This window comes from Physella acuta, unplaced genomic scaffold (genome assembly GCF_028476545.2).
Source record: "Physella acuta isolate Inbredline_101_S28 unplaced genomic scaffold, ASM2847654v3 ptg000254l, whole genome shotgun sequence".
Taxonomy (NCBI): domain Eukaryota; kingdom Metazoa; phylum Mollusca; class Gastropoda; family Physidae; genus Physella; species Physella acuta.
The window spans coordinates 341,381-363,775 of NW_026731773.1; the positions used below are offsets into that span (position 1 = coordinate 341,381).

The window sequence follows — 22,395 nt, forward strand, 5'->3', positions numbered from 1 at the left end:
TTCATTTGAAATAGAAGATATTTAAAAAAAAAAAAAAGCAAAAAGTGTGGGCCTATAAATCAATTTAAAAAGTGTTACCAATAATAGAATGCTTACAGTAGTATTGCTGGAGGTCTTTGTTTTACAGACTACCAACGTAGGCCGGAGATATACCAGATTTGGTGTGGGTAGTATCATACACCATATTGGTGGGTATTTGCCAGGGGTGGTACATACAGAATGGTGGATATTGGCTAGTGGTGGTACACTCAGAATGGTGGATATTAGCCAGGGGTGGTACATACAGAATGGTGGATATTGGCCAGGGGTGGTACATACAGAATGGTGGATATTGGCCAGGGGTGGTACATACAGAATGGTGGATATTGGCCAGGGGTGGTACATACAGAATGGTGGATATTGGCCAATGGTGGTACAGTTTGGTGGATATTGGCCAGGGGTGGTACATACAGAATGGTGGATATTGGCCAGGGGTGGTACATACAGAATGGTGGATATTGGCCAATGGTGGTACAGTTTGGTGGATATTGGCCAGGGGTGGTACATACAGAATGGTGGATATTAGCCAGTGGTGGTACAGTTTGGTGGATATTGGCCAGGGGTGGTACATACAGAATGGTGGATATTAGCCAGTGGTGGTACAGTTTGGTGGATATTGGCCAGGGGTGGTACATACAGAATGGTGGATATTAGCCAGTGGTGGTACAGTTTGGTGGATATTGGCCAGGGGTGGTACATACAGAATGGTGGATATTGGCAAAGGGTGGTACATACAGAATGGTGGATATTGGCCAGTGGTGGTACATACAGAATGGTGGATATTGGCCAGTGGTGGTACATACAGAATGGTGGATATTAGCCAGTGGTGGTACAGTTTGGTGGATATTGGCCAGGGGTGGTACATACAGAATGGTGGATATTAGCCAGTGGTGGTACAGTTTGGTGGATATTGGCCAGGGGTGGTACAGTTTGGTGGATATTGGCCAGTGGTGGTACAGTTTGGTGGATATTGGCCAGGGGTGGTACATACAGAATGGTGGATATTAGCCAGTGGTGGTACAGTTTGGTGGATATTGGCCAGGGGTGGTACATACAGAATGGTGGATATTAGCCAGTGGTGGTACAGTTTGGTGGATATTGGCCAGGGGTGGTACAGTTTGGTGGATATTGGCCAGGGGTGGTACATACAGAATGGTGGATATTGGCCAGTGGTGGTACATGTAGAATGGTGGATATTGGCCTGTGGTGGTACATACAGAATGGTGGATATTGGCCAGGGGTGGTACAGTTTGGTGGATATTGGCCAGGGGTGGTACATACAGAATGGTGGATATTGGCCAATGGTGGTACATACAGAATGGTGGATATTGGCCAGTGGTGGTACAGTTTGGTGGATATTGGCCAGGGGTGGTACATACAGAATGGTGGATATTGGCAAAGGGTGGTACATACAGAATGGTGGATATTGGCCAGTGGTGGTACATACAGAATGGTGGATATTGGCCAGTGGTGGTACATGTAGAATGGTGGATATTGGCCTGTGGTGGTACATACAGAATGGTGGATATTGGCCAGGGGTGGTACAGTTTGGTGGATATTGGCCAGGGGTGGTACAGAACGGTGGATATTGGCCAGGGGTGGTACAGAACGGTGGATATTGGCCAGGGGTGGTACAGAACGGTGGATATTGGCCAGGGGTGGTACAGAACGGTGGATATTGGCCAGGGGTTGTACATACAGAATGGTGGATATTGGCCAGGGGCGGCACAGTTTGGTGGATTTTGGCCAGGGGCGACACACACAGTTTGGTGGATTTTGGCCAGGGGTGGCACACACAGTTTGGTGGATATTGGCCAGGGGTGGCACAGTTTGGTGGATATTGGCGAGGGGCGGCACAGTTTGGTGGATATAAAATCCTGCATCCCGCCAAGCTCCACACATTGCAGGCTGAAGGCTGTCATGGCGCTAATCAATACAAGACAATAAGCCAAACAATAACCGTAACTCCCATGGCGGTGTACTTTGTTTAGTGGTAGCGGCCCTTTGATTCCCGTGTGCTAGTTTAGAACGGGGGACACAAGCCGGTTGTAAACACGTATTCGATAGGTCCCTGTTGTGACATTAGGTCCTTGGTGTGACATTAGGTCCCTGTTGTGGCAATAGGTCCTTGGTGTGACATTAGGTCCTTGGTGTGGCATTAGGTCCTTGGTGTGGAGTTAGGTCCTTAGTGTGGCGTAAGTTCCTAAATGTGACGTTAGGTCTTTGATCAACAGTTAGGTCATGTGTATTTCATAAGGTCTTTTGTACGTTCTACTTACTAAAGTTAACATTAGGTCCTGGATGTAACAATTTTGGGTGTCATTGGGGTCCAGTGTGTAACGATTTACGTTAGGTCCAGGGAGTAGAAGTTGACATTAGGTCATGTGTGCAACAGTTAACATTAGGTCATGTATGCAGCAGTTAACATTAGGTCATGTGTGCAACAGTGAACATTAGGTCATGTGTGCAACAGTTAACATTAGGTCATAGATCTAAAAGTTAACATCAGGCACCTGACCTACAAGTTAACACGAGGTCACTTGTGCCTAGAGTTACGGGTCTTTAGCAAGTACGATTACGATTTAAATGAAATCTAACGGACGTTTCGACCCAAGGTCATCACCCGTTAGGCTAACAAAAGTCTAGAAACCGTTACAAGTCTACCGTGGCATGTGTGATAGCGCGTGTCCTGACGTGGTAGGGCAAAGGATGACGTCACATGCCACCCGTTCACTCGTGCATGTAACGGATTTCTTTGACCTTCCAGTAACAAGGTGGGGGGGGGGGGGGGGTTACAAAAACGTTTGTGTTGATATAGCTTTTAGCATCAAGATAATAGAATCAAATTACATTTGACTCAATGTTGTTAACAAAATTTGAAACGTTAAAAAAAAAAACAACAACTACTGACCAGTTGAGCTGACCAATCACATTTCACTAAACTGTGCGGAACCGACGTCCGTTGGACTCCGGGAATTTCAAACGTTGACCGGAAATAACAAATTTCTCGGCCACTGCGCACGCTCCTAGCGTCTCGTTTTCTCGGAAACCCGGACATGAATATTTCCAGACGGCAAGAACTCCAGGGGCCGTAACTCATAACTCGTACACGATCTGTGACTGAAGTTATTCGAATGTAGATACGATATCTGCAGGTCAAATGTTCTAGATTGTTCGACTATTTTCTATAGGGTCATAGAACCATCGACCATCAAAGTTCTGCTACAATATCGATCATCGACCATCAAAATTCTGCTACAATGTCGACCGACGACCATCAAAGTTCTGCTACAGTGTCGACCATCAAAATTCTGCTACAATGTCGACCGACGACCATCAAAGTTCTGCTACAGTATCAACCATCGACCATCAAAGTTCTGCTACAGTGGTCAGTGTTGACCAGCCTATCGTATCCCCGCTCCAGTACCAGAATGAACAAGCGACCAGCAGTGTCAACGTACGTACACAAGTCAGACCTTACACACAATATCTTGAACTGTAAGTGGCGGGGCTGGGTGGTGCGGTGTTGTGGGAGGGTGGGGGGGGGGGCAGGGGGATGGGGGGGGGGGGCGACAACGACTCTCTGATAAAAGCCTGGCGTGTGTGTGGCTTTATATACCTATAATATCCCCAACTCCCTGCCACGGTGATCACAATAAACACAACATGGCCGCATTTCCGGTTTTTTTTTTCTTCCTCATTTTTTTTTACTGTAGCCTTTTCAAGTTGGACGCCGATATATCGATGGGTTGGCACATTGATAGGCAGTGTAGGATATTGACAGCTTGAAGGTCAAATAAAAGACCAATTAAGGTTTCATTAGGACTTGGCAATTAAGCTTTTAATTTGAACAGATTGCATTTGATAGTCTTGATGGGGGTTGAACAAATCTTGCCCATTGACCTGATTGGAAAAACGTCAAGTTTTGTCAAGAAGAAATCCATTCTTGACGTGGCTTGTACATCCAGGTAAGTCAAGGTGGAGGAATGGCAGGTAGGAGGAGGGTGGGGTGGGGGTGGGAGGGTCGATACAGGCATTACTTTGTAATTTGGGATGGGATCATATTCACTTATCTATTAATTTTTTTTCATAATGTCTCATTTTTTACTCTCTTCTCCCCCCCCCCCCCCCAAAAAAAAAAAGATAAAAGTTTAAGAAATTAAAAAATTACCCTTTATTTATGACCCAAATTCAAACGAGTGTAGAGTAATTTTCATAGTAGTATGGCCACAGAAACATTTCAAGATGGGCATTTAAATATGGCAACTAAGACATGGGCATTTAAATATGGCCAGGAATACATGGGCATTTAAATATGGTCAAGAAGACATGGCCCACCTAATTTTGTGAGCCCGTCAACGACCTACTAGTGAAAAGAAACGTGTGTTTAAACACTCGCTAAACCTGTCGGGAGATGTTCTAAAACAAAAGAGATAACGAGAGTTGTATCACGTAGTTTGTGGCGGTGCCTGTTTGTTGTGACACACGTACCACGTGACGCCCGTAGATGTGTACAGGCTGGAGTGTGTACAGGAGCAGCTCGGAGATAAAGTGACACGAAAGGGTCGTTTGAAGAGGACAAAACTGCGATAACATTGATGCTGTCGTTACTTACTGCAGGGGTGGTGTGGGGGGGGGGGTGCAGTGGTGGATGGTGTGGTGGTAGGTGGTGAATGGTGTAGTGGTGGATGGTGTAGTGGTGGATGGTGTAGTGGTGGATGGTGTAGTGGTGGATGGTGTAGTGGTGGATGGTGTAGTGGTGGATGGTGTAGTGGTGAATGGTGTAGTGGTGGGTGAGGGAAAGTGTAATGGCGGATATTAAAATATAAATAAACGCGTGAATAATATTAGGACTACGGACCAAACTTACACAACAAAGAAGCACCCGCTCAAAATAGGCCCCCACCTTTCATACAACAAACACCCAACCGGTTATACCATAGCTAGGGTGGGGTTAGATTTCCGGAAAAAAAGTGAAAAGCGTTTGAAAAGGTTTATTTAACGGTTTTATGTGTGGCTGGGGTCGCGCTTGTTTGCCGTATTAGCCTGTCTTTGACTCGACTTGCACAGAATCCTTTCTTCTGGTAAATCTTCAATTCTATAATCCTTTACGTTTTAATGGCGCGGCTTTTCACACGCGGTTAAAAAAAAATTGTCAAGGTGATACTTGTGTAGGCTAGCACACCTATTCATACATCTGTAATGTTACATGCGTGCATTTATTTGGGCTAACACCAAACATCATCGTTTGTAGGTAGCAGAACACAGTATAAAACAGCAGCGAAGGTATTAAGGTTTTCTAGATAGGCTACCATATTCAAAAGTATTTATGCCATTTATAGATACAAGAATTCAAAATAAGTAAACGATTTCTAAAAACCGTATTTAAAATTATGTATACCGTTTTTAATTTCGGTATTCAAGAGTATGTATACCATTTTTAAATACAGTGTTCAATTCAAGTGTGTATACCATTTCTAAATACCATGTTGTAAATATATATTCCATTTCTAGATGCCGCATTAAAAAGTATGTATACCATTTCAAAATATCGTATTCAAAAGTATGTATACTATTTCTAAATACCGTATTCAAAAGTATGTATACCATTTGAAAAGTTGTTCAAATAAATCGAGTAAGTAAACAGCACAGCATCCAACTATTGCAAGAAAAGTTGTATGTTGGTAGTATGTATGTTAGAGATAGAGAAAAAAGTTGTATGTTGGTAGTATGTATGTTAGAGATAGAGAAAAAAGTTGTATGTTGGTAGTATGTATGTTAGAGATAGAGAAAAAAGTTGTTCGATCCGCGTTGGACCAGTCCAAGATTTGGGCAATCAAAGCCGAGCAATAGAACAGAATTTATGGCAACGTACCGCCAATTTTCATAACAAACCACTCTCTCACACGCAACCTTCATTAGACAAAAACAGGCCAGTTCTGCTTCGTGATTTCAGCCGATAGAACTATAGTAGAGCACTATTGCACCTATACGATAGAACCGTTCTTTCAAACATTTGCACAATAGATCTGTATCGTCAAGTCAAGTCGGGTAATTGAAAGCAATTGACAATATGCCTGCACTTTAAACTTAAGAACTTTAGAACAAATCTATAGATATTTACAATAAAAATAGACCTTTACAAAAAAGCAATATACTTTTAGTATAAAACAATAGACCTTTACTATATAACAATAGATTTTTTTACTATAAAACAATAGACCTTCATTATAATACGATAGACCTAAACTACAAACAATAGACTTAGCTATAAATAATATAATTTGTTGTATAATTAGTAGATATTTACTTTATAACAATAAGAACTGTACTTTAAAGCGATGGAGTAACTTTCATGAAATGAGAGACTAGACCTAGACTTTAATTCCCTGCCACGGATGAGAAAGTCTACCTTTTGATGAACAACTTACCTCCCACGGTCACAGTGCCTGTGTTTTCAAGCAAACTATCAACTACTGTACAACTTACCTCCAGTACGGCGGTGTCCCATCCCACGGTCAGAGTGCCTGTGTTTTCAAGCAAACTATCAACTACTGGAACTTTGAGAGAGGCGGCTACAGGCAGCACAAAGAAGAAGGAGAAAATCAATACACCCCCCCCTCTCTGCTGCACTCAACTACCACTGTTTAGTCCCCTTACGACGGAGCCCGTTAGAGTAACGCCCTGTGGCCTGATCAGTTGAGGACTGAGAACCGAATATACCAGTCGGATTTGTTTTCCTCAATCCACAATTTTTAAAAATGTTTGTTGTTACTTTGGTTTGACTGTAGGGGGGGGGGGGGGCGCCACTCTAGAAACTCTAGACGCAGAAGGGGACTGTTAAGGTGGTCGTTAGGCAATAATTTGACTTGATATATTTTTAGTTAGGCAATAATTTGACTTGATATATTTTTAGTTAGGCAATAATTTGACTTGATATATTTTTAGTTAGGCAGTAATTTGACTTGATATATTTTTGGTTAGGCAATAATTTGACTTGATATATTTTTAGTTAGGCAATGATTTGACTTGATATATTTTTAGTTAGGCAATGACTTGATATATTTTTAGTTAGGCAATAATTTGACTTGATATATTTTTAGTTAGGCAATAACTTGACTTGATATATTTTTAGTTAGGCAATAATTTGACTTAATATATTTTTAGTTAGGCAATAATTTGACTTGATATATTTTTAGTCAGACGCCCACAAACTCTCTGTAACCAGCACAGCATGGGTCAGTTTGATAGAAGGACAGCACGGGTCAGTCTGATAGACGGTGCTACAAACCCATGTACTCCTGACTCCAACAAATCATTGCACAGCTGACTCCCACAGACTCCTGACTCCCAGAGACCATTGCACTCCTGACTCCCAGAGACAATTGCACTACTGACTCCCAGAGACCATTGCACTACTGACTCCCAGAGACCATTGCACTCCTGACTCCCTGAAACCATTACAGACTCGCACATAACATGTACTCTTGATTCCCAGAGACCACTCCTGACGCCACAGACCACACTCCTGACGCCCACAGACCATAACACTTCTCTCTACCCCCTACACAATGTAATACACCTCCTGGTCCCATGGAAGACCCCGTTACTGGGGTACCCCAAATACAGGTAATAGGTAACCAGGTAGGTGAACGGCAGACATTTTGTAATACATTTCTATCTCTCCACATACAAGTCACAATGGCGCTGAGTAAACCGGAAGTAATATAATTTCTTTTACGCAAGAGTGTCACACGGAGACGATTCTCGCTCGCTATTGGAGTGGGGGTCGGGGGGGGGGGGTATAATCTACTTTGTCCAATGTAGCTTTAATGGCTGGCATGATAATAGACTATCATAATAAAAAGCCAGTTTATAGCTAGAGTGGTGTCCCTTAGCTAGATGGACTTAGTAGGGGGGAACGCATAAACTCACTGCGATTGGAGCTTAGTTGGTAGGACTCGATGTCACAAGGTGGCTACACGTCACAGTACGTCACACGACGACTAGACGTCACACGGTGACTGTACGTCAAACGGTGACTGTACATGACGCATTTGTTATACGTCACACGTTGTATGTACGTCACACAGTGACTGTACGTCAAACGGTGACTGTACAAGACGTATTAGCTATACGTCACACGTTGTATGTACGTCACACTTGACAATACGTCACGTGGTGACAACACGACAACTTGGTTGTTGTTTGGTTGTTGCGGCTGTTTGTGGTGTTTGGTTGTTGTGGCTGTTGTTGTGGCTGTTTGTGGGTGTTTGGTTGTTGTGCCTGTTATGTGTGTTTGGTTTTTGTGGCTGTTGTTGATGCGTTTGGTTGTTGTGTCTGTTGTGTGTTTTGTTGTTGTGGCTGTTGTTGTGGCTGTTGTGGGTGCTTGGTTGTTGTGCCTGTTGTTGGTGTTGGTTGTTGTGGGTGTTTGGTTGGGACCTGGGTACTCCCTGGAGCGTCTGGACTAATGTGAGGACTCCCGAGGGACGGGCGGGGGAGATTTGTGACCCCTGACCCCCATTGATCAGTTCTAGCTACACTCTTGCTTGTAGCACCGTCTATCAGACTGACACGTGCTGTCCTTCTATCAAACTGACCCTTGCTGTCCTGCTGTCTATCAGACTGACCCATGCTGTGCTGGTTACAGAGAGTTTCTACTAGACAGCGTGTGTGTGTGGGTGTATTTATGTGTTTGTGTGTGTGGAGAGGGGGGGGGGTGAGCAAACAAACTTTCCTGAACTTTGAACTGACAATAGCTGTAGTAGGCCCAACAAACCTCGTGTTAATGATAGTATTCATTAAATATTTAATTATAATTAGTAAAAGTTCATCTGTGTGTCTATTCGTCGTGTTGTATTTTGTTGCTAGATTTGTCATCAGTTTGATATAACAACTCGTTTTAAAATAACTAAATGGCCTCATTTGACCTCCCCTCCACCCCATCCCGTTTTACCCGCTTCATGAGCCTAATACACCCCCCCCCATCCACATAGACAATGTCAGAAACCGACTCCACAATTATCCATTAGTCTTTGGGTGAATTGACCGTTGTCTCTTCAGACAAAGCAAATGTCTCGTCTGACGTTCCTCACGTCTTAAGTCTGATCTGCCCTTTTGTCTGTCTGTCTTTCCAAGACTTAGCGTCACGTGGTATATGACGTCAATGAAATTAAAAATATTATTACATTTTATTTCTGCGGCTTCGAGCCTGCATCCCCCCCCCTCGGTCATCACATGATATAAATAAGCGCAGAGACCCACCCTCCCCATGACCCCCGGGGGAAATCAGTTCTGTGTATTAAATGTATTAAGCTACTACGCTGTCCATTATGGCGAAACATTTTCGCGTGTGTGTGTGTTGCTGTATTATAAATAAAACAAATTTCTGTCATCGATGTACACATATTTTTTTACCGACAGGACCTAGTACAGTGGACAGTTTTAGATTGGTGGAGGATTGTGTTGTTTAGTTCTGCTTGGACAGAGTAGAGTGGACAGTTTTAGATTGGTGGAGGTTTGTGTTGTTTAGTTCTGCTTGGACAGAGTAGAGTGGACAGTTTTAGATTGGTGGAGGTTTGTGTTGTTTAGTTCTGCTTGGACAGAGTACAGTGGACAGTTTTAGATTGGTGGAGGATTGTGTTGTTTAGTTCTGCTTGGACAGAGTAGAGTGGACAGTTTTAGATTGGTGGAGGTTTGTGTTGTTTAGTTCTGCTTGGACAGAGTACAGTGGACAGTTTTAGATTGGTGGAGGTTTGTGTTGTTTAGTTCTGCTTGGACAGAGTACAGTGGACAGTTTTAGATTGGTGGAGGTTTGTGTTGTTTAGTTCTGCTTGGACAGTTTTAGATTGGTGGAGGTTTGTGTTGTTTAGTTCTGCTTGGACAGTTTTAGATTGGTGGAGGTTTGTATTGTTTAGTTCTGCTTGGACAGTGTACAGTGGACAGTTTTAGATTGGTGGAGGATTGTGTTGTTTAGTTCTGCTTGGTTGGACAGAGTAGAGTGGAAGTTTTAGATTGGTGGAGGTTTGTGTTGTTTAGTTCTGCTTGGACAGTTTTAGATTGGTGGAGGTTTGTGTTGTTTAGTTCTGCTTGGACAGAGTACAGTGGACAGTTTTAGATTGGTGGAGGATTGTGTTGTTTAGTTCTGCTTGGTTGGACAGAGTACAGTGGACAGTTTTAGATTGGTGGAGGTTTGTGTTGTTTAGTTCTGCTTGGACAGAGTACAGTGGACAGTTTTAGATTGGTGGAGGATTGTGTTGTTTAGTTCTGCTTGGACAGAGTACAGTGGACAGTTTTAGATTGGTGGAGGATTGTGTTGTTTAGTTCTGCTTGGACAGAGTACAGTGGACAGTTTTAGATTGGTGGAGGTTTGTGTTGTTTAGTTCTGCTTGGACAGAGTACAGTGGACAGTTTTAGATTGGTGGAGGTTTGTGTTGTTTAGTTCTGTTTGGACAGAGTACAGTGGACAGTTTTAGATTGGTGGAGGATTGTGTTGTTTAGTTCTGCTTGGTTGGACAGAGTAGAGTGGACAGTTTTAGATTGGTGGAGGTTTGTGTTGTTTAGTTCTGCTTGGACAGAGTATAGTGGACATTTTAGATTGGTGGAGGATTGTGTTGTTTAGTTCTGCTTGGACAGAGTACAGTGGACAGTTTTAGATTGGTGGAGGATTGTGTTGTTTAGTTCTGCTTGGACAGTTTTAGATTGGTGGAGGATTGTGTTGTTTAGTTCTGCTTGGACAGAGTACAGTTTTAGATTGGTGGAGGATTGTGTTGTTTAGTTCTGCTTGGACAGAGTACAGTGGACAGTTTTAGATTGGTGGAGGTTTGTGTTGTTTAGTTCTGCTTGGACAGAGTACAGTGGACAGTTTTAAGTTGGTGGAGGTTTGTGTTGTTTAGTTCTGCTTGGACAGTTTTAGATTGGTGGAGGATTGTGTTGTTTAGTTCTGCTTGGACAGAGTACAGTGGACAGTTTTAGATTGGTGGAATTTTGTGTTGTTTAGTTCTGCTTGGACAGAGTACAGTGGACAGTTTTAGATTGGTGGAGGTTTGTGTTGTTTAGTTCTGCTTGGACAGTTTTAGATTGGTGGAGGATTGTGTTGTTTAGTTCTGTTTGGACAGAGTACAGTGGACAGTTTTAGATTGGTGGAGGTTTGTGTTGTTTAGTTCTGCTTGGACAGAGTACAGTGGACAGTTTAAGTTTGGTGGAGGTTTGTGTTGTTTAGTTCTGCTTGGACAGTTTTAGATTGGTGGAGGATTGTGTTGTTTAGTTCTGCTTGGACAGAGTACAGTGGACAGTTTTATGAAAAGATTTTAGAAATGCTTGAATTATGTGTGACGTCACAGGTTTGTTGACATTTGTTGAGTGATATTCAACACATCAACACGCATGAGAACGACTGTTAACGAGATCAACGGTTGGACTAAAACACATCTGATGCTACACACGTTAGGAGTTTAGTTTAGTCCTGTCTACGTTAGGATTTTAGTTTAGTCTTGTCTAGGTTAGGGTTAGCATGAATTTGAAAACAAAATGAAATTAATTTTATCTATCTGTCTGTGGTTAGAGGCACAGCAACCCCACACATACATCAACTACACATATACAGCAACCCCACACATACAGCAACCCCACACATACATCAACTACACACATACAGCAACCCCACACATACAGCAACCCCACACATACATCAACCCCACACATACAGCAACCCCACACATACAGCAACCCCACACATATATCAACTACACACATATAGCAACCCCACAAAGTTTCCACATTCTTGATTATTTAATACTTTATATCACACTCAGTTTATAGAGTAACGATTTATATAGCTCATTAGATTTATAAGTTAACAGTTTATATCATCTAGATTTAAAGATTATTAGTTTTGAAAACACGATTTATATTCGAATATAATTTATATATAAGTGTTTTGTTTACGGACCAAGAAAGTGTTTATAGGACACGTACATGTAAACAAACACCTGCAACACTCACCTAGACAAAACTCTGGAACTCAGGTGAATTCTGGAACAGCCGAATGACAGGTGAAACTCGACCTGGACCCGTCGACTTGGTATTATATTGATATTTAGCAGGAAGATAAAATAATATTCTAGATTTTGGTACAACGTAGGTGACTGCTTTGATTGGTGGCAGACGACGCCACCACCCCCACCCCCGTCACACCTCCCTTACACCCCCACTACAATGTAAAACGCTAGCTGATAAGATAATGTGTCATTACGGTTAGTCAAAGGTACAACCCCCTTTCTCTTCCCCCCCCCCCCCCACTACCCTGTGGTTAAATTATAGACACTCTTTCTGTTATCAGCTATATGCTTTATTTTTGTTTATAAGCCCTCTCTCCTCCAACTCCGTAAGACCCGCCCCCCCCCCCTCCGTAAGCGCCCCCCCCCCCCCCCCCACATACACACTCACCTGTATATTTTAAGTTGACAGGTCGGCGACCATGAAACAATTGTTATGAACTGATCCCCCCCCCCCCAACCCTCATTACACTTCCGCCCCGCTGCCGATCAGACTGACTGCGATCTTTTGTCAATCATTGCCGGCCATTAGTCGCTGACGTCACGCACACGGCCCGGTTACGTGGGGCGAGGGGACAGCTGGACAATGGTCAGACGTAAGTCCTTGTGTACCGCGTGTGGCTGCTCCCCCCGGGCTGACCACGGCGTCCCTCAGCTGGCTTTTATCCCCACGCCTACCTGTGTATGTCCACGACACCTTCCTCTATTGTGGTCAATCACCTGTACGTCGTGACGTCACATTGTCCACTTAGATATCAATCAGTGGCAGGCGCGTTACACAATTTCCCGCCTAAAATCGCGGTCAGAACGAGAGCGCTATAGAGGACAGCCGTCGACAAAGAGATGTCGTCTGCTAATGATGGCATGTTTACAATCTGTTGGTCCAGCTTCTCTATGTCAGAGGTCCACAATGACCCGGATCGAATCCAAACTCTGCCCAATATACATTGGAACGAGAACTAGTCCACGTTAAGAAAAAACTCCATTCACTTTACTGTAAGACCTCGTTGACTTGGTCATTTATAAACCAGCAAGTGGTGGATGGGCCAGATGAGGTCACCCACCTACCTCTACCATTGGGCGTGTGGGCAGTGTTCCCTCTAAGCTGCGCGGTTGCGCGGCCGCGCACTAGTTTTGAACTTGCCGCGCAGTCCTTTTGTGAAAAATGTATAGCCTTGTATAAGACTTTTAAAACACCGCGCACACAAAATACACTAGCCATAGAGGGAATATTGGGTGTGGGGTGGGGGTGTGGGGTTGGTTTGGGGTGGGTACCGGCAGGGGTACAACCAGTGTCCCCAAATTTTAGACCCACACATTTTGATTGCAGTTACAACTAACGAGGTGTTTACAGACAAGGGAGATCATAGTCCCGGGACACCGGCTATTTCAGCAAAACTCACCACCCCCCGCTCTACACATCCTCATCCAACTCAACCCGGCTCTGGCAACAGAACATTCTTTAACCTGATCAGCGAAACAGCATCTAGTCTGACTGACCATCTGACTGACCATCTGACTGATTAGCTGACTGACCATCTGACTGACCATCTGACTGACCATCTGACTGATCATCTGACTGACCATTTGACTGACCATCTGACTGACCATCTGACTGACCGTCTGACTGACCATTTGACTGACCAGACTATGAAATATAATTGAAAACAAAGCGCGCCACAAGTCAACAAGGGAAGATTGGAGTGAATCTGGGAAAATTTCTGAAGTTTCTGAAAGTTCTTTGAGTGGACTAACAGATTAAAATCGTCAACTTTTTCTGAAAAAAAAATTACTTTGATACATTTTTAATGAAATAAAACACGAAGTCGAGGAAGTTAGTTTTACTACAGTAAAGTATGCTAGTAGAATTAAATTTGTAGCGAGTTTTCTCTCAGTAAAGTATACTACAAATTAGAATAGAACTCCAACAAGCTGATTATGTAAGGACAGCCTCTTTAATCCTACTCGTTGACTTAGTCTCTCCCCACCCCCACCCCACCCACCCTGTCGTCAACCCTACCTTGAAGTTTACTCAACCCGTCTATAACACATGTGTGGTTGTCAGTTAAATGAATTTGAATTCACCTGGGTGGTTGTTAAAGGTAACTGGTCTCTTGGGGGGGGGGGGCAACCTTTTTATTTTCACACAAAAAAGGTTTTTAAAAACCTGCCTACAAAAGCATTCAAAAACATAAAAATAAAATGTACCAACGCAACAATTGCCAGCAGGGGTTTTAATCCCAGGTAAGGATGGCTGATCCCGGGGTCTATTGTGGAGTTGGGGGTCGTTTGTTTCAAGGTCTGATAACTCCAAGGCCTGCTGATGATTAAACAATCAAAAAGTTGTAGAGTTGGGGGTCGTTTGTTTCAAGGTCTGATAACTCCAAGGCCTGCTGATGATTAAACAATCAAAAAGTTGTAGAGTTGGGGGTCGTTTGTTTCAAGGTCTGATAACTCCAAGGCCTGCTGATGATTAAACAATCAAAAAGTTGTAGAGTTGGGGGTCGTTTGTTTCAAGGTCTGATAACTCCAAGGCCTGCTGATGATTAAACAATCAAAAAGTGCTGACAAATCTGGGTGAGTACCTGGAGCGGCACGTGCGCGATAGGACCGGATTGAACGTGAGCGCTATTGTGCGCGCACCTGTTTTACAATGATGAGTTGGGTTCAACCAACGGGCGTGTGCTTTAAGTTAAATCACAACCGCTCGTCAAAGGAGGAAAAAAAGCTTTAAAAAAACGTGCAATGTGGGTGGGGAGGGAGGGGGGAGTGGGGGTTTAAGGGGCGATATCCGCTCAACGTATAAACCATCCTAACCGAGTGGCGTCCCTTGTGTAGTTGGGGGACAATGTTAGGGGGTGGGGTGGTACGGTAGTCGATTCTGGTCGCACTTGTCTAATAAACTAAGGACAAAATCAATGGCATTGGTTCCACCTAACGGACCAGGCAGCCGAGCTTGGGGGTCTCGTGCCGGGGGTCTATCCATCAGGGGGTTGTACGCTTACATAGAGGCTAAAGTAGCCAGTTTTGGAGCTGGCTAAAGTAGCCGGTTGATATATATATATATATATATATATATATATATATATATATATATATATATATATATATATGTGTGTGTGTGTGTATATGTATGTATGTATGTATATATAAGCCTATATATAAAGGCCTATGAAAAAATACTTTGAACCTGCACTATTTTACTAAACAAAAGTACCAAGACTGTGGGGGGAGATAACTCGATACAAACATGCTCCTCTTCAACTACTGTTCACACGACACACGCATAATTTCTTGTGTTTAACTTCTGCTCATCCCCCCACCCTGCTCCCAACCCTCGGCGTGGACACCACTAGCCACCCCTCCCCTCTTGTGATTATCCGCATTTGAATCTCATTAATCGTGACTGAGTCACCTTGTCAGGCTGACCTTGGGCCTGGCTCTAGCCTTGAGCCTAGCGCTGCCTAAGGTTGGCGAGGCTGAAATCAACATCATCTCATGTTTTCTCTCACTTAAAAACATCCTCTCTTACAAGGGGGAAATGACGGCCGTGACGCCATCACATTGACAAGACAAGGCGACAACAGCTTTACTAGAAACATTTTTTTCTACAACATGCCTACAAAAATCGTGACACACACGTGACACAAACGTGACATACAGCAGCCAGTCTTGTGTCACGTTGAATTATTTACACCAAACTTAGGAAGTAAATAACGGTCCAATATGGACCAGTACCTTGCTAGAACAAGACTTTCATTTTTTTTTCGGAAACTGTAGATGGCCTTCAACTAACTTAACATTTCCTCTACGTAAGTACGTCATTAATACATTCTCAAAGGTATATATATATATATATATATATATATATATATATATATATATATATATATATATATATATATATATATATATATATATATATAACGTGATGTAAAATTTGGTATACATTAAGTATTAAATTACTGTAATTATTGTAAAAAATTCAATGGATATCTCAATTATAACATGGATGAACTTGCAGTGTATGTGAAAACGATGTAATCTCGATGTAAACTTGATACAATCTCGATGGAAAGTCAAAAAAAATCTTGATGTAAATTAATTCATTTTGATGTAAACTTGATACAATCTCGATTTAAAATTGATACAATCTTGATGTTAATTTGATACAATCTCGATGTACACTTCATACAATCACAATGTAAACTTGATACAATATCGATGTAAACTTGATACAATCTCGATGTAAACTCATCGAACACACACACACACACGCCCAAAAATATCATCATTAAACGTCATTAAAGGCGGAGGTAATTAAAAACGTATGTATTGTTGTGTATCGATCCTCGAGAAAAATGGTTTGTTAGGCCAGTGAATAATGGATCTTACGGGAACCTGCCTCTGGTTGTAAACGTGGGGGCGGGGGGGGGGGGGGGGGGGGGGGTCTGCAGGTGATAAAGGGGGGGCGATGTAGGATTGGGGCGGGGGCGGGGTAGGATTTGGGGGGGGGTGTCGCAAATAATCAGAGCCGGGTGCATCAAATTTATATTGAAGATAACAGCAGTGTGTGTTGTTTAGGTCACGTGGTGTCGTCCAGTTGTGTGTATATTGTGACGTCATTACTTGAAGAGATAATGGTCAAACTTTTATGGCCACTCCCAACTGTATCATCAAATGTCAGTATTTTACAGGCTACCTCAGATGTAGTTAGTGTTGACATCAAATGTCATTATTTTACATCCTACCTCAGATGTAGCTAGTGTTGACATCAAATGTCAGTATTTTACCCTCTACCCCGAGTGTAGCTAGTATAAACAGAAGGTCAGTATTTAACTGACCACCAGACAATCAACTCCAGAGGTTGACTACAAGAGAAACTAAACAATCATACAATCGTTGATTAAACAATCATACAATCCTAATTGTTGGTTAAACAATCATACAATCCTAATTGTTGGTAGACATTTGTGTTCGCTGATCCCACCAGCTTTAGTCTAAAGTTAGACAAACCATAACTTTGTTAGATGGACTTAATGTAAAGTTAGACAAACCATAACTTTGTTAGCTGGACTGAATGTCAAGTTAGACAAACCATAACTTTGTTAGCTGGACTGAATGTAAAGTTAGACAAACCATAACTTTGTTAGCTGGACTTAATGTAAAGTTAGACAAACCATAACTTTGTTAGCTGGACTTAATGTAAAGTTAGACAAACTATAACTTTGTTAGCTGGACTTAATGTAAAGTTAGACAAACTATAACTTTGTTAGATGGACTGAATGTAAAGTTAGACAAACTATAACTTTGTTAGATGGACTGAATGTAAAGTTAGACAAACTATAACTTTGTTAGATGGACTGAATGTAAAGTTAGACAAACTATAACTTTGTTAGATGGACTGAATGTAAAGTTAGACAAACTATAACTTTGTTAGATGGACTTAATGTAAAGTTAGACAAAATAGAACTTTGTTTGCCGGACTTATTGTGAAGTTATAAGAACGGATACCGTCGAGTCCTTGGGTATTCTCAACTCTAACCCCACAGTATTGAGATTTTTATTTTAAAATGGTATTCGAATATTTCCCGAGTTTTATTCAATTATTAATTGAATATTCTATTTTATTGAGTTTAATTGTTTCTGTAAAAGACTGAAATGGTGTCTTAACCTTCCGAATATTTTAACGGCCTACGGAAGATTTTTTGAGAAAATCGTCTACAAAACTTCCCGTGCTAAGAAATGTTTTTGTCTTTTCAAAGCATGACTGTAGAAACTAAATCCGGGTCACATGGTGCGGTTTTTTAATTAAAATTAAAAATCAAAACCATGGGTCATTCATGGTACGGGTTTCTATTTACACGGGTCACCCGTGGTACGGGTCAACTGTGGTACGGGTCAAAATGTCAGCCTGACCCTTCTCCTCCACTCAAATATTCTTTTCGTTTCCCCGATTTTTGTTTTAAAATTCACGTTTTTAATTTCTGCCATGACGTCATACGTCAGCGCCCTAACACCCAACGCGCCCCCTAATCCCACCCCCTCCCCACCCCCACCCCCCAGCTAAACGGCGAAGGCCAGCGCTGGGCACGCCTTACACACATAAAACTACATTTGCTTCTAATCAAATTTTTACCAACACGTTCCTTCTTTATCTCGTTCTAATTATCAGATAAATGACCTTGAAACGAGAGCTTTTAAAATTAACGCGCTGTCGAAATTTAAAAAAAAAATTACAACCGGAATTTAAATAAACGAAAAAAAATTTATGTGAAAATAAATTTTACCTTTCAAAGTCTAATAGTTGTAATGAAATATTACTTGGTAGGCGTAGGAACTTTCTCTGGGTAATTTAATCAATTTGTTTTAGTTGAAATCGATAGCTTTTCGGTGTTTTATTTTTATTTTTAATTTTTAAAATGAAATTGGCATTTGAAAAAGTTTTCCTAAAAAGTAACGAAAGAAATAATCACAGCAAATGTCGTGTTGACCTGGGTTCTGATTTGTAGTCGTCCTACTAATTGTTGGTTTAGAAGTTTTCTCACATCGGTGAGAGATATAGTAGCAAGAAAATTACGGTAAAAATATAAATTAAAACAAAATAAAACAGAAATAAACCAGAGCTAAAGCACAGTTAAATGAAGAAGTAACTAACGCAGACACACTCACGTAACGTTGGTCAACACACACACACACAGACACACACACAGACACACATACTCACGTAACGTTGGTCAACACACAGACACACACATACACACACACAGACACACATACTCACGTAACGTTGGTCAACACACAGACACACACACACACATACTCACGTAACGTTGGTCAACACACACACACACAGACACACATACTCACGTAACGTTGGTCAACACACAGACACAGACACACACACACACACACACAGACACACATACTCACGTATTGTTGGTCAACACACACACACACAGTCACACATACTCACGTAACGTTGGTCCACACACACACACACACACACACACACAGACACACATACTCACGTATTGTTGGTCAACACACACACACACACAGTCACACATACTCACGTAACGTTGGTCCACACACACACACACACATACAGACACACATACTCACGTAACGTTGGTCCACACACACACACACACACACACACAGACACACATACTCACGTATTGTTGGTCAACACACACACACACACAGTCACACATACTCACGTAACGTTGGTCCACACACACACACACACACAGACACACATACTCACGTAACACACACACACACACACACATACTCATGTATTGTTGGTCAACACACACACACAGACACACATACTCACGTAACGTTGGTCCACACACACACACACACACACAGACACACATACTCACGTAACACACACACACACACACATACTCATGTATTGTTGGTCAACACACAGACACACAGACACACATACTCACGTAACGTTGGTCCACACGCGTACACCATGAGTGCGCTAGGTAATTAAGACAAGACTCCCTGTACGTCCGCACAACACAGCACTGATTTGTGATGGTACTGGTCCATTGTGATCAGCGGTACACGGGGATCAATGGGGAGGGAGGGGGCAGTGGAGGGAGGGAGGGGGTCAGTGGAGGGAGGGAGGGGATCAACAGTCGGCCCGTGGTGGACACACGACCCTGCTCACACTCGCTATAATGGGCATGGTGATGATGTAGTGAGGGCCCATGCGGTATGGGTATGTTGTCACCATCCATGTCAACAGTGACACCATCCATGTCAACAGTGACACCATCCATGTCAACAGTGACACCACCCATGTTGTGACACCACCCATGTCAACAATGACACCATCCATGTCAACAGTGACACCATCCATGTCAACAATGACACCATCCATGTCAACAGTGACACCATCCATGTCAACAGTGACACCACCCATGTCAACAGTGACAACACCCATGTCAACAGTGACACCATCCATGTCAACAGTGACACCATCCATGTCAACAGTGACACCACCCATGTCAACAGTGACACCATTCATGTCAACAGTGACACCATCCATGTCAACAGTGACAACACCCATGTCAACAGTGACACCATTCATGTCAACAGTGACACCATCCATGTCAACAGTGACACCATCCATGTCAACAGTGACAACACCCATGTCAACAGTGACACCACCCATGTCAAAAGTGACACCATTCATGTCAACAGTGACACCTCCCATGTTGTGACACCACCCATGTTGTGACACCACCCATGTCAACAGTGACACCATTCATGTCAACAGTGACACCACCCATGTTGTGACACCACCCATGTTGTGACACCATCGATGTCAACAGTGACACCATCCATGTCAACAGTGACACCATCCATGTCTACAGTGACACCACCCATGTCAACAGTGACACCACCCATGTCAACAGTGACACCACCCATGTCAACAGTGACACCACCCATGTCAACAGTGATACCACCCATGTCAACAGTGACACCACCCATGTCAACAGTGACACCATCCATGTCAACAGTGACACCATCCATGTCAACAGTGACACCATCCATGTCAACAGTGATACCACCCATGTCAACAGTGACACCACCCATGTCAACAGTGACACCTTCCATGTCAACAGTGATACCACCCATGTCAACAGTGACACCACCCATGTCAACAGTGACACCACCCATGTCAACAGTGACACCATCCATGTCAACAGTGACACCATCCATGTCAACAGTGACACCATCCATGTCAACAGTGACACCTCCCATGTTGTGACACCACCCATGTTGTGACACCATCCATGTCAACAGTGTTACCACCTATGTCAACAGTGACACCACCCATGTCAACAGTGACACCACCCATGTTGTGACACCATCCATGTCAACAGTGACACCACCCATGTCAACAAAACAAAGCTGCCACCAGACCCACGAGCAAACATTTTTGGTTATATTAAAACCCTCGACTGAATAGGGTACCAGTAACCTAACATCGATTACATATTGATTGCAACATATGTATCGATCCATGTAGTATCGCGTTTTTAGACCGCTCCAGATTTTATTACAGAATCAAAGATTGGCTTTCAGGTATCGCCACACCGGTATCGCGAGACTGGTATCGCAGTGCCTCTATATTCGCCCACATCTCCTATAAAAGACGCCTCTGAGTATCTCTTTCATCTTGCCGCTTGCTTTGTCCGGGCAATTAAGTCGGGCAAAAATCCCAGGGACTTTTCCACTAATTCTCCCTGGGCCAAGCGAAAACAATATAAACTATTTAATAATGGTGGATGGTTTTTATCTATATATAGTCGGTCAAGAAAAGGGGGTGGGGCGAAGGGTGGGTATAAATAAAGAAACAAGACCCTCGAGTCGCCTAGTTTTATCTGAAGCAGGGGAGGTTTATTTTGGTCAAGATTGTAAAAGTTGGAGTGGTTTGTTTTTATTTAGGGATGGAATAAAAAGTTTCTTGGAACAAATTTGTATCACATACACACCAATGTAGCCCCTTCTACCAGAGTAAGCTTATAACAACGCCCTTTTTAAAAATGTAAGCTTATATTAAAGCCCTTTTACCAATATAGCCCTTTTTGCTCGTGTCAGCTAGCAATAAAGCCCTTTTTCCCAGTGTAAGCTAGTACTAAAGCCCTTTTTACAAATGTAAGCTTATATTAAAGCCCTTTTACCAATAAAGCCCTTTTACCCGTGTCAGCTAGTACTAAAGCCCTTTTTACAAATGTAAGCTTATATTAAAGCCCTTTTACCAATAAAGCCCTTTTACCCGTGTCAGCTAGTACTAAAGCCCTTTATACCAGTGTAAGCTAGTACTAAAGCCTTTTTTCCCAATATAAGCTTGTACTAAAGCCCTTTCACACCACTGAAGGCTTACAAACGCCTAGATAGAGGAAAAACACCAGATAATTTGATTATAGATAATAGGTGGACATGAAGCTCCATCCATTCAGTGAACCGCACGGCAGATAAAAGGTAAATGAAAGCAATGGACCAATCAGTCCAATCATTCAATCATCCCATCAATAAGTAAACACAAGCTAGACAATTTAACACATGGAAATAACGACAGCATTGTTGGTTGATGTAACTTAAGTATTTTAGAACAGTTCCAAAGTTCATTTTGCAAAGAGAATGTGTTATTCTTGATGAAAATTTAAACCGTTGTTTTTAACTACAACATATACCACAGCAGGGATTTCTAAACTGTAATTTTACTTTTCTATCTAGAGATTCGTGCCTGGTATACAAACACCTTGAC

At 42.5% G+C, this 22,395-nt stretch overlaps 1 protein-coding gene across 1 annotated transcript; it reads left to right on the plus strand.

The window, feature by feature from the left end:
* The first annotated feature begins 3,358 nt into the window (after positions 1 to 3,358).
* LOC131938630 (putative membrane protein DDB_G0293934) lies at positions 3,359 to 20,909 on the plus strand. Its single transcript, XM_059296736.1, has 4 exons — positions 3,359 to 3,537; positions 3,894 to 4,007; positions 19,965 to 20,354; positions 20,453 to 20,909. The coding sequence occupies exons 1-4, from the start codon at positions 3,359 to 3,361 to the stop codon at positions 20,907 to 20,909; spliced, it is 1,140 nt and encodes a 379-aa protein (XP_059152719.1).
* Positions 20,910 to 22,395: the final 1,486 nt, after the last annotated feature.